A 12503-nucleotide genomic window follows, 5' to 3' on the forward strand; every position below is an offset into this window, starting at 1 on the left:
TTAATTTCTTAATATTACACAGCTTGCAAGTGTACAAGTGGGTATACAGACAATGTTATATCCCTTGCCTGATGGTAGAATTATGCTCTCATAGGTTTCTGGACATTCCAAAGAACAGAAAAAGCCACCAGGAGCCATAAAGGCCAATTGAATGTTCAAGTCTGCAATAAAGCCCTAGAAGTCCTAATGAACTGGTTCATCTCCCACATCTCATACATTTTCAGTATTTTCCCCTTTCTTCAGCTCTTCTGTGAAGCACAGAGATTTTTAACTAGGTGGCTTTTTTAATTAGGAAAGTTATCCACCCATCCAATGTCATATATATGATCCTGCTCATTTGATATATGGTGTATATTCACATCTTATTCCAGGGTGAATAATGAATGGACTGTTAATACTGATTATAGTTTAACTAAAATGACTGACTTACCTTTCACAAAAAGATTTGCTTGAGTTCTGAAATCTTTTGCTGTCAGTGATACCTCTCCTGCATCTGTTAATTTGACGTCTCTCAGAACAAGTGTGTGAACTCTCCCTTCAGCACGGGTGACAACCTTAAAAAGTAAATTAAAACCCCTTTGTAATTATCTACAACAAATATTTAAGAAATATTTCATGAAATAGCATTGCTATTTATTATCTGTGGAGTTTGGTTGTCCACTTTTATATGAAATTTTGATACTTTCCTCTTGTATATACTAGATATAGCTCAATCCTCAATGCTTTGAGGATTTTGAGGCTGACTTGAGATCATGTCTATTTTGAACAGATAAAAAATAAGCAAATCTATGGGGAAAAGTTGGTATTACTGATGGCTACATCTAAAGTAAAAACGTACAGATATAAAGAGGTTTGGCACCGCACACACACACTCTTCTGGAAATGCAATTTTGACTTTACATTCTGCCTAAAAGACTAACTTTTGTGCAGAAACTACTTTGTAATCATGGTTTTGTATTGGGCTACTCCTACAAAAACATCCCTTTTCTCTAGGAGTGGACCTGGGGGTCCTGGAAGATTCAAGGACACATCCTGCACTGCAGCCATCAAGAGGATTGCTACTTATTCATGCTGTAGATTTTAACACAGCTCTTGAAGAATTCTTTTTATCTGTTTTCAGAGAAGTATGTGACTAGGTGGTAGATGCTGGTTTAGAAAAATAAAGGTGAAAAGCAAGCTTCTGCTAAGGAACAAGGATAAAATAATGAGTTGCTTTTGAGAAGGCAGCCCCTTTTGTTTCAGAGTGAAGGAAAGAAGGAAGAGGCTGTCCTTCCTCCCAAATGGTCACTGTGCCCCTGAAAACTCTCTCTACTCGTACGTCATGCATCAAAAAAAGACAAGTGAGATGAAAGCCAACATCATAATAGGTATGACCAAGATAAAACACGCAAAGGATAACAAAGAAATGTCCCGTTCATCAATAAAGGGATATATCGGTGAAGATGAAAGTGTTGTGATTATCAACAGCTAAAAATAACACTTCTATGCAATTATTGGATGGATTTCTTGAGGAGTAGGGGTATATACGTTTTCAAGAGTCTATTTTAGGGGTAGAAAGCTGGATCGACACTTCGTAAAATATATGTTTTACTCTCAGGTCTGCGTGGGAAATTTACAAACTGAAGTCAATGACAGGGTGAGTTGACTGGAAGATTCCAACTGAATGAAAACCTCAAATTTTTTTTCATGTAATGATAGCTCAGAAAGATAGGACCAAAATAATGTTCTATCATACAGAATATGGAACATAAAATATTTTTCTTCCTAGGCAGTAATAACTATCAATCCTATGCACTGATCAATAGTTTTTCACATTTTCATTCTGAAACTCAGAAATAATTACCTTGATTTATTTCATGCCTCATCTGCTGACTTTCAACTTTGTTTATCTGTCCTTAAATATTCTAATAGGGTCTCCTATCACCATGATCTGTTTTTTTCCCCTATTTTTATATTCTGTTTCTCTTATGAAATAGTTTTTATTTATGCAAATTTGGTGAAGCTTAGAAAGATCTATCAAAACCTGAAAATAATATGTTAAAATTTGTATTTAAAAGGAAAAAAAAATCTACACCAAAGCATTATTAGCAGCATTATTACAAGTTCTGAAACTTTGCTAGGTCATGTAATGCCTTGAAACTTTTCTTTGTGTGAGGTTTCCAACTTCTATTTTCATTTGCTTTATTTTCTTTAGGTCTAGTATGTAAAAAAGAAGTCTTAAACCCAGTAATAATCCTTTACATTTCTTGATGTATTTATTTATGTTTCTTTATTTATTGCCCCTACCATTAACTTTAAATATTAAATTGATTGCATTCCAGGCTGCTCAGATCTCAGAGTAAAGAGCCAGCACTTGATGAAGGGTTAAAAATAGCTAGTGAGAAGTGCTTGACAAGCAAATCTGCCCAGAGAGTTATCTGGAGAGTCAGAACGAATGCCTGAAATGGAATTTGAATCCTCTTAATCCCCTTATATGCAGAATTGGACTGCAACTCAGCATTCAGAAGGAAAAAAAGCTTTTCCTGATAGCACCTTTCAAAATCCTCTCACTGTAATCACAAGTAACCTGAGCAAAAAGTATTCAGTATCCCTGTGGCTGAGTCTCCAACAGAACCAGACACAAAATCACTGTTGTAATTATTCATATTTTGGAACCTTAGTTTCCCTTTGTATAACAAATACTCATAGTATTCCAGAATACTGGAATTTCTGGGAAAAAAATTGCTATATCTGATTTACTGAGGATTTACCCTTTGGCACAGTAGCACTATAATATTGCTGTGCCTTAGTACTTCTACTGGCAGAAAATAAATAATAAATAAAGAAGGGGAAGAGACTTGAAAGAGAAGAAGGAGGAGGAAACAGGAGGAAAAGCAAAGTTTAGTTTCTTTACCTTATCACTGGGCTCCAATTTCTTTCCTTGCAGGAACCACTCTACTGGGATTCCCTCATAAGAGAGTTCACAATCGAAGGTTGCAGATTCCCCAGCTGTCACTGTTACATCCTTGAGGGGTCTCAGCAAGCCAATTACTCGAGCTTGGTAAGGAGAAGACATAATTTTCAGATTACTCACTTCTACCCAAGAAAGAGCTGCTGCTCCCCTTATGTACTAATCTCCATGGTGGCTTCCCTCAAGAGAGACAGACATCGCTATGCTGCTCTTTAAATTCCCTAAATAGAAGAGGCCACCCTGGGTTCTTAGGGGAGGGCTGGTCACCTACAATTTCCTATTTGCAGAGCGTGTTTCTTTAAATTGAACAAGGTCAGCAAGAAAGTTGCTGTGCATCTGTCTCCCTGCCAAGCCTTGCATGCCTGTTGCTAGATAAGGCATGTGTTTTCCAAAATAGCGAGGGCTAGGATTGGAGTGGGAAACAAGTGGTCTTCAACCGTGTAGTCTGTCCCTGTCCATCAAGCTCTTAACCCTATCCCCAGATATCACTGTTATCCTATCCTCTCCAGTTAACATGATACTTTCATGCAGTAAAGCCTTTGCTTGCAATAGTTTGATTTCATAACAGCATATGATGCCAGACCATGAAGAAGCCTTCAAGGCCATCTCCTAATTTTTACTTCTCCTATACAAATAAATTACATACAAGGTTAAAAAACATATAGGACGTTCCTAAACTAAAAAATTAAGATGATTTGAGTAACTAATCCTTGAGTTGCTATACTTAAAGGGATCACTGGGGATGCAATACACTATAGAGATTTTCCACCCATTCCCAAGAGGCAATGAGTACCATGTTTTCGCTTCATTAATTTCAGTTTAAAAGACACTTACGTTTCACTCGAAGGTGAGCGCCAGACTTGGCATTTGCTGCTTGGAAATCTACTCCACCAGCTTGATCTAAGCGCACATTGTACAGTGTAAGGAAGTGCTTTTTGCCTTCTTCCTTGATTTCACATTCCTGCAAAAATAGAATTGAAACAATTTTTTTGTACTCCTCACCACAAGAACCCCTACTTTTCCTCGTATCATGCATTTGTTCTCGTCTTCTCCATTCACAAACTTAGGCCCACTGCCACATGAAATACACCTTAAAAACATTCATTCATAGGCCTTTCCTTTCAAAGTCTCTTCCTAATACAGTCTGCTTCCTCTTTGAAAGAAAGAGGCACCACATTTGTCTGCTGATTAACTAGTCAATATATCAATATTTAGATCAGCCAGAGGCCTAGTTCCCCTAAGGGAACGAGAAATTGTTAAGCTTGTGCTGTGACCTTTACTTGAAAAGACCTTTCCTTCTCTTATCCAGAGACTGATTTCATGGAACTTCCGATCTTTGTGCATTATTCACATTTGTACCGTTACATCAAGGAATTGCCAAATTATTGCCAGTTGTGATTGTATTGTTTCTTTATTTTCCAGATCCCTTCATCAAGGAATTAAGAATATTTGATTAAGCTCTATACAATTTTATACTAATTTTAACTGTCACAGAAATGAAAAAGGGTTTGAAAATATGATCTACATCTATTTAAACCAAACATAACTCAAAAATTGAGGCAAATGCAGGTAACACAGAGTTTGTATTTTTAAATGCCATTATGTTTAAGTGAATTATACAAGGTCTTTGCACTTTGGATGCATGATTGTTAAGGACTAGTAATAAAGAATATACCAACTTATGTAAAATAATTTATGGTTTAGCCATTTTATATAACATTTTGGATTAAGTCTGTATTACATTTTAAAAGTTACTAATGAAAAAAACCAGTATTTTTATTACAGTAACCCTTATTGAAAGCATAAAGAGATTGGTTTTGGTTTCTGAAGCCTCCCTTACACCCTAGCTCCCTGCAAATTGTTGAGATATACATAAAAAACATCCTGAAATATTTGCTTACAGCTGACTCAGTAAGGGGTTCTCCTTTTAGCTTCCAATTCCCATGGACACCTTCCTCGGAGATTTCAATGTCAAAACGGGCAGTCTCTGTCTCGATCACCTCCACGCTGTATAGTGGTCGTACAATCTCAATATCCCGGTCTGCAGAAAAAAAAAGTGATTGACTCCCGCAATGCCTAGCAGATCCCACAAGGTCTCTACTACAGAGCAGCCCACTAAAATCACCATACCTTCAATATTGAGTTTAGCAGAGGTTTGATCAGTACCACAGTCACAAGTGTACTGTCCAATGTCTTTCTTCAAAGCTTTCTTGAGAATAAGGATTCTCTTTTTACCATCAGCCTTAATAACAACATTCTTTGATGCAGTAATTGGATTGCCATCCTTCATCCATTTCACTGGGGCATCTGCTTTGCTGATTTCACATTGTAAGATTACTTCATCTTTCTCTACGGCAGTGTAATCCTGCAGCTTCCCAGTGAAGTAAGGGTCTCCCTCTGCAAGTAAAAGTTAAGATGTTTCAGTCTGAAGTTTTAGTCTTTCAGAAAAAAACAATTCGTTTCTACCATAAAATACATTTCTTGTTTATCTCCTGCAAGAAGGATTAAATATAGTCCTTATAAATATTTCACAGGGCTGTTGTAAGAAGGAAAACAATAAACATCTAAAACCCAATTCTTTTTCTTTTGATGTTCTAGGAGTTTCAGAACACTGTTTAAGTTATCTAATTACTAACTTTGCAAGAGTTGCTTGAAATTTTAAAGTTACTTTAATCATCCTTTTTGAATAGGAAAACAGAGACCCACAGAAGAAAAAGAAATCGTAAAATTTTCAAAATCACATGTAGATTTAGACCAACCCCAAGAATTTCTGACTGTCATTTTTTATGAATAAGACTCTTCTGACAATATACATCAGGTAAATTCTTTTGGGTATTCTTACCAAGAACAGTGAGTTTAGCTTCTGAGGATTTGCCCATAGCTTCTACTTTAATCTGAGAAGTGTCATCAATAGTAAGATCTTTAATTGCAAGTGTATGGAATTTGCCATCATCTGTCATTGAAACCACTTTGCTGGTATGTAGTCGTTGGTCATTCTTGAACCAGGCAACAGAGATATTTTCATGAGAGAGTTCCACAGTGAACTCTGCAGTTTCTCGTTCCTTTTTGGTTACATCCTTGAGAGGAGTAATGAATTTCAGGCGGATACCTATAACAAAGTAACATGTAATTAACAATAGCATTATCAATAAAAACTATTCAAGTACTATGATGCAAAACTTTCCTGGGAAGGCAAAGTCTAACAAACCTTCAATAATTAGCTTGGCACTTGTTCTTTTATCCTCAGCTTCAAATGTATATTTAACTTCATCCTCAAAGGCAACAGATTTAATAATCAGAGCATGCTTTGTTCCGTCTGAAACAATTTCAAATCTTTCATCAGGAGTGATCTCTTCTGTTCCTTTCAACCAGCGGAAAGTCTTGGGTTCTCTGGATACCTCACATTCAAACTTAGCTTCATCCTTCTCAAAGACCTTCACATCACTTAGTGGAGTGATAAAGATGAGAGGTAATTCTGAAATCAAAGAAGAGATCTTTCAGATCAGTGATAGGTTCATACAGAAATTTCTGATGCTAGATTTGTTCTAATGCCCTGAAACACATGTGGAAATATTGGCCAAATGAAGACTGTACCTTTCACTTTCAGATTAGCAGCACTTTTAGCATTAGCAGCTTGGAAAGACACTTCTCCAGTCATATCAAGGTTGCAGTTATGAAGGACAAGAATATGCTTCTTCCCATCTTCAATGATTTCACAGTCCTGGTGATAAAGAAACACACCCCCCACCCCAAATATGAATATTCTAAGAAACCACCAAAAAACCATGATTATTAAATATGTTTTTCTGCTGTAAATTATGGTCTGAAAATAAAGAAGTAAGCTTACAGGAGAAGGTGTTAGGGTTTCTCCCTTTAGCTTCCATACAGGATGGACATCAGGCTCAGAAATTTCAATTTCAAAGCGTGCTGTTTCACCAACAAATACCTCCACTCCATACAGTGGACGCTCCACTTTAATTATGCGAGCTAAAATAAAAAAAAAATCAAAAGTTCACATCTGTTTACTCACAAAGTCCATGCCATAAACAAGTAATATTGGAAAGGATCTCAACTCTCTCCCTCTTCCTTCTTTTGGGCATTCAAATGCTATGACCAATAAGTGTTTATCTACCCTCTTTTTTAAAAGCTGCAAGTTTTGGCAGTCTACAGCATCCTTCTATAATATGTCTGAAAATTTAGTTATTTTTAGTAAGAATATTTTTCCTCATAACTAACCCAGATATCTGTTACAGTGATCTAAGCTAACTGCTTTTTTCCTTACTGTAAATTGACATAGAGACTAATATATCATCACTGTCTTTACAAAAGCCATTTATATATCCTCAGATATATTGTCTCTAGTAAATACTTTTAATAATTGTAAATCTAGATATTTCAGCTATTCATTGTGACAGCATGCTTTCTATGAGTACATTTTTGGTCTTGTACTCTAGAGAGTGTCTGTCTGTCTACACTATTTTACAAAGGTTTCAGTACTTTCCTTAGCTAAGACATGATAACTTACACTCAACGCGGATATTGGCACTTGTCTTGTCGGTTCCGCAGTCACACTCGTAAACACCCTTATCACTCTCTGCAGCTTTCTTGATCTTCAGGATACGGCGCAAGCCATCCGTTTTTATGGAAATTCTGTTGGAAGCTACTAGTTCTTCACCATCTTTATACCATTTTACTGGCACATCTTTGCTAAGTTCACACTCCAGAGTAATATCATCTTTCTCTACAGCACTGTAGTCTTGTAACTTCACAGTGAAATATGGATCGGCCTCTACAAAAGGCATAATGGATACGTAAAGGTAAATTAGTAAAATGAATTTACTAAAACATCAATATTTTGTCCCTTTCTACTTATAAAAATTGTTAATACATATCATATAACATATTTTAAATTATTTATGTATTACCTAAGACTTTGAGGTTGGCTTGTGTGTTCATGTCCTTGACTACGGCCTTTATTTCAGAGATATCATCAAGTGTTACTTCTCTCATTTCTAATTTATGAATTTTGCCTTCTGAAGTAATAAGAACTGTTCTGCTTGTATGAAGTCTCTTGTCATTTTTGTACCATTTCACTGGCATATCTTCATGAGAAAGCTCAAATTGAAAGTGAGCTGTTTCCCCTTCTTTCACTGTTTGATCCTGTAGAGGTGATATGAACTTCAGCCTCACACCTGTAATGTAGACACATAAATACCATCAGAAAAAAGACTAACGTAGTTCTAAAAGATATATTCTTTATCAATTTTTTTTATTCTTTTATTCATAAGAAAATACTTGCCTTCCACAAACAGTCTTGCTGTGCTCTTCTTGCCATCAACTTCAGCAGTGTACTCTCCCTCATCATCAAACTGTGAATCATTGATAACAAGAATATGCTTCTTTCCATCTGCAATGATGTCAAATTTTTCTCCAATCTTGAGTATATCAGTGCCCTTAGACCATATAACATTGGCTTCTCTGGTAAGGACACACTCAAACCTTGCTTGGCGCTTCTCAGGAACAGTAACATCTTTCAGGGGCACAGCAAAGTCCAATTCAATTTCTAGAAGCAAAACATAACACGTCATTTGTAACGTGCTCCACGTAAACTCTGTTTAAGCTGGTATCATACTCCATGGTGCATCATACCTTTTACTGTCAGGATAGCTGTAGTAACAGCGTTAAGTGCCTGATAAAGGACTTCACCGGCTTGCTCTAACTTGACTTTGTGTAAGGTTAGGAAGCGTTTTCCTCCTTCAGCTTTGATTTCACATGTCTGGAGAGATGACAGAGTTTGGTAAATACAATGCCAATGCCTTACTGCTAGGTTTTTTAATAAAAGATTTTATAAACATTTTATATGAAGTAAACAGTCAGGGAGAAAGACCGAAATTGCTGTTAAAGTTAACACTTTCACTCAGTAATTTAAAAATGGAGTAAATTTATTCAGTGTTCCACACTTCTTTAGAATGCCAGAATAGTTCCTACAATGTATGTAGGATATTTCTATTATTGTCTGAATTACATGCTGAAATCCCTTAAGAAAATGAAGGCTTTCAAAACTTAGCTTTTATGGCATATTATCCTTACTTAGAGAACCAGTGTTTTTTAATCAACATAAGGTTTAGCCTTTCTATGTTCCAGACTGAGTAGCAACGACAGATCTTGCCATAAAGACTCAAGGAACCTGTTCACAGTGTTTAATATAAATTCATTGTGTTGTAAAATTCAAGGATGCTTACAGGTGAAGGTCTCAGAATTTCTCCTTTCAGCTTCCATTCACCAGGAATATCATCCTCAGATATTTCTGTATCAAAGTTTGCTGTTTCTTTCTCATAAACTGTAACATCCTCTAATGGCTTCAGAAGTTCAACTTCACGTTCTAGAATGTATAAATAAACACATATATAATTAGGTCAAGTTTTGATAGAGCTTTATAATAATTCAGGTTACCTCTTTTTTTTATTTAGACGTTTTTCAACATTGGCCTATGAGCTGATTAAATATAATCAAAAAAAAAAAAAGATTTCTTACCACCAAGGGTCAGTTTAGCTGGGTATCTGCGACCTTCAACTTCCACTGAATATTCTCCAACATCAGCAGGGCCAGCATTCTTGATTTTCAGGAAAATTTTATTTCCTTCTTTCAAGATTTCTGTCTTGTCAGTGGGTTCAGCAGGAATTTCCTCATCTCCTTTAAACCATTTAATGTTTGGTGTATCCTTGACAATGTCACAGCTGAAAGTAGCTGTTCCTTTTGGTTTAACATGCTGGTCTCTTATGGGTTTTACTAACCAGTCCCTTATAACCTCTGCATGACAAAAAGTTACATAAGAATACAGCTTAGTAGACTTTTACTAAAAATAGATGTGTCATAAAAAGAAGAAATAGAGCTAACAGATTTTGTATTACAACAAGCTTGTAATAGCTGCAAAAATCTTATCTGTCCGTTTATATTGTAATACTAGGAGAAAAAACTTTTCTGATTTTAAAATAGCCCAAATATCCTAGACAGAAAAGAGAACATGATTTTGATTGCTTACCTACTACCTTAACACAAGATGAGCATGACAGCTCAGAGTCTTCCACAGTAACAGTGTAAGTGCCAGCATCAGCATCATCTGAATCAGTGACCGTGAGAGAATGTGACAAACCAATAACACCCAGAGCAAATTTGCCAGGTTTGGCTTTGATGATCCTACCATCCTTTCTCCAGACCACATTTCTTTCTTTGTTAAGCTCACATGTCAAGTACAGTGGCTGGCCTTTAATGACAGTAGTTTCTTCTTCAAGTGTTTTCACAAACCGCACTGGGAGTTCTGTGGGAAACACATAATTTTGAATTGTTCAATTATATACAGAACATGTGATGCAAAAATACCTTATATAATAATATGTGTAGCGATTGAGAGAAAAAAAAGGATGCATCTACCAACTACTGTAAAATTACAAAGCACCAGTTCTTCTAGCTTGAGGAGTAGCTAGCCTAAATTATTCATAAATTTGAAACAGGGAATACCTTCAACAATGAGTTTGGCTGTAGAGGTCTTCTCTTTGTTCCCCAGTCGTAATACACAAGTATATTCACCAGCATCAGACAGCTGGACATCAATAATATGCAGCTTCCTATCTTTGCCATCAGCAATAAACTTGTGTTTTGGGCTCTCTCGGATGTTACTTCCATCTTTCATCCAGCTGGTAATTGCAGTGGATGGTGAAATAAGGACTTCAAAGATTGCAGAAGACCCAACAGACTCAGCTTCTTTTAGCACTATATCTTTCATCTCCTTGACAAACTTCAGTGGTACAGCCTTAAGTTGGTAAGTGAATGGAGGCTCTTCAGGAGGTTTTTCACCACCACTGCCTGGCCTGAGTTTCCTTCTTTCTGCATCTGCTGGTGAAGGTGTCTTCTTGGCTGCAATTCAGATTCAGAAATGAATAAACTAATCCTGATTCATTGCTTTTGGTTATAGGTTGGGCTGATTTTGGTTGGGGTAGATTTAATAGCCTTCACAGAAGCTAGTGTGGGGCCGTGTTTTGGATTTGTGTTGAAAGCAGTGTTGATAATACAGAGATGTTTTTGTTATTGCTGAACAGCACTTGTGCAGAGTCAAGGTCTTTTCTGTTTCTCATACTGCCCCACCAGTGAGTAAGCTGGGAGTGCACAAGAAGTTGGGATGAGACACAGCCAGGAAAGCTGATCCCAGCTGACCAAAGTGATATCCCATACCACATGGTGTCATGGTCAGTATATAAAGCTGGGGGGAAGAAGGAGGAAGGGGGGAGATTCAGAGTTATGACATTTGCCCTTCAAGTGATGGAACCCTGCTGTCCTGAATATGAGTGAACAGTTGTCTGCCCATGGGAAGTGCTGAATGAATTCCTTGGTTTGCTTTGTTTGTGTGTGCAGTTTTTGCTTTTCCTGTTAAACTACCTTTATCCCAACCTGTGAGTTTTCTCACTTTTACCTTTCTGATTCTCTCCCCCATCCCACTATGAGGGAATGAGTGAGTGGCTGTGTGGGGCTTGGTTGCCAGCTGGGGTTAAACCATGACAGTCCTTTTCAGTGCCCAGTGTGGGGCTTGAAGGGTTGGAGATAACAAGTTTGATTGGAATGTGTTAGACTGAATTAAAATCTGTTAGTGCTGTTTAGCTATTAATCGACAGGCTCCTGTGCTTGCCATGGAGTTTGCTTGCCTGACTGTATTGTTAGAGTCTAATGCTTGCTAGTTGCTGCTTTTTGCTCTTGTTGCTGGCTGTAGTGCTGCAGTGCTGACCATGTCACTCTGCTGTGCCTGGGAATGACTTGGTAACAGCTATTGGGATGTGCCTGGGCTGGGCAATGGCCTGGTCGTCACTGCTGTTTGTGTGCGCTGCTGTGCTGGACAGGCTGGAGCTCCAGTGTGAACTCAAGGCAAAGGGACTGTGACCTGTGGATGAGTCCACAGTGGAGCAAAAATCCACCTGCATCCTGTGAAGGACCCCATGCTGGAACAGGTGGATGCCCATAGACAGCTGTGACCCCAAGAGAACCTGACACTGGAGCAGGACTAGTGACCCTTGGGGGGACTCATGCTGGAGCAGCCTGTTCCTGAAGGACTGCACCCCGTGAAAGGGACCCATGCTGGAGCAGTTTATGAAGAGCTGCAGCCTGTGGAAAATACTCACATTGAAGAAATCAGTGGAGCACTGTCTCCCGTGGAAGGGGCCCCACACTGAAGCAGGGAAAGAGAGGTTCCCCTGCAGCCCATGGTGTAGACCATAGTGAGGCAGGCTGTCCCCCTGCAGCTCATGGGCTCTAATGGTGGAGACTAATTACTATAGTAGGAATCCTATGTTGCTAGCTGGACTAGGAGCAATGGGAAGAGTTCATTGCCATGCTAAATCCTATAACCTGACCCAAAAGGACCAAGGGTGAAGATTTTTATGGATATATCTTTAAATCGTTGTAACCCATTATTTAAGCTGTATGTTACAGGAATTACTATAACAGGAACCATGCAAACCAAAGGAGGAGAAGCCTTACAAGTAGAAGTGCAAGTGCAACAGTGACC

The 12503-nt window shown here is 37.9% G+C and overlaps 1 protein-coding gene across 1 annotated transcript in view; it reads right to left on the bottom strand.

Annotated features, from left to right (window-relative positions):
- TTN (titin) overlaps positions 1-12503 on the bottom strand; it is a 239103-nt gene that overhangs the window by 89318 nt on the left and 137282 nt on the right. Inside the window, exons 164-180 of the mRNA XM_039387980.1 lie at positions 10469-10864; positions 9993-10268; positions 9485-9760; positions 9193-9332; positions 8600-8726; positions 8250-8513; positions 7876-8142; positions 7476-7739; positions 6798-6937; positions 6545-6671; positions 6159-6425; positions 5793-6059; positions 5081-5347; positions 4852-4991; positions 3785-3911; positions 2894-3036; positions 431-554 (exon numbers count right to left, since the gene is read on the bottom strand). Coding sequence (XP_039243914.1) covers positions 431-554; positions 2894-3036; positions 3785-3911; positions 4852-4991; positions 5081-5347; positions 5793-6059; positions 6159-6425; positions 6545-6671; positions 6798-6937; positions 7476-7739; positions 7876-8142; positions 8250-8513; positions 8600-8726; positions 9193-9332; positions 9485-9760; positions 9993-10268; positions 10469-10864 — 3612 coding nt within the window. The remainder of the gene's footprint in view (positions 1-430; positions 555-2893; positions 3037-3784; positions 3912-4851; positions 4992-5080; positions 5348-5792; positions 6060-6158; positions 6426-6544; positions 6672-6797; positions 6938-7475; positions 7740-7875; positions 8143-8249; positions 8514-8599; positions 8727-9192; positions 9333-9484; positions 9761-9992; positions 10269-10468; positions 10865-12503) is intronic.

Source organism: Pipra filicauda, unplaced genomic scaffold (genome assembly GCF_003945595.2).
Source record: "Pipra filicauda isolate LSUMZ 115617 unplaced genomic scaffold, ASM394559v2 scaffold5_size6683894_pilon, whole genome shotgun sequence".
Lineage (NCBI taxonomy): Eukaryota > Metazoa > Chordata > Aves > Passeriformes > Pipridae > Pipra > Pipra filicauda.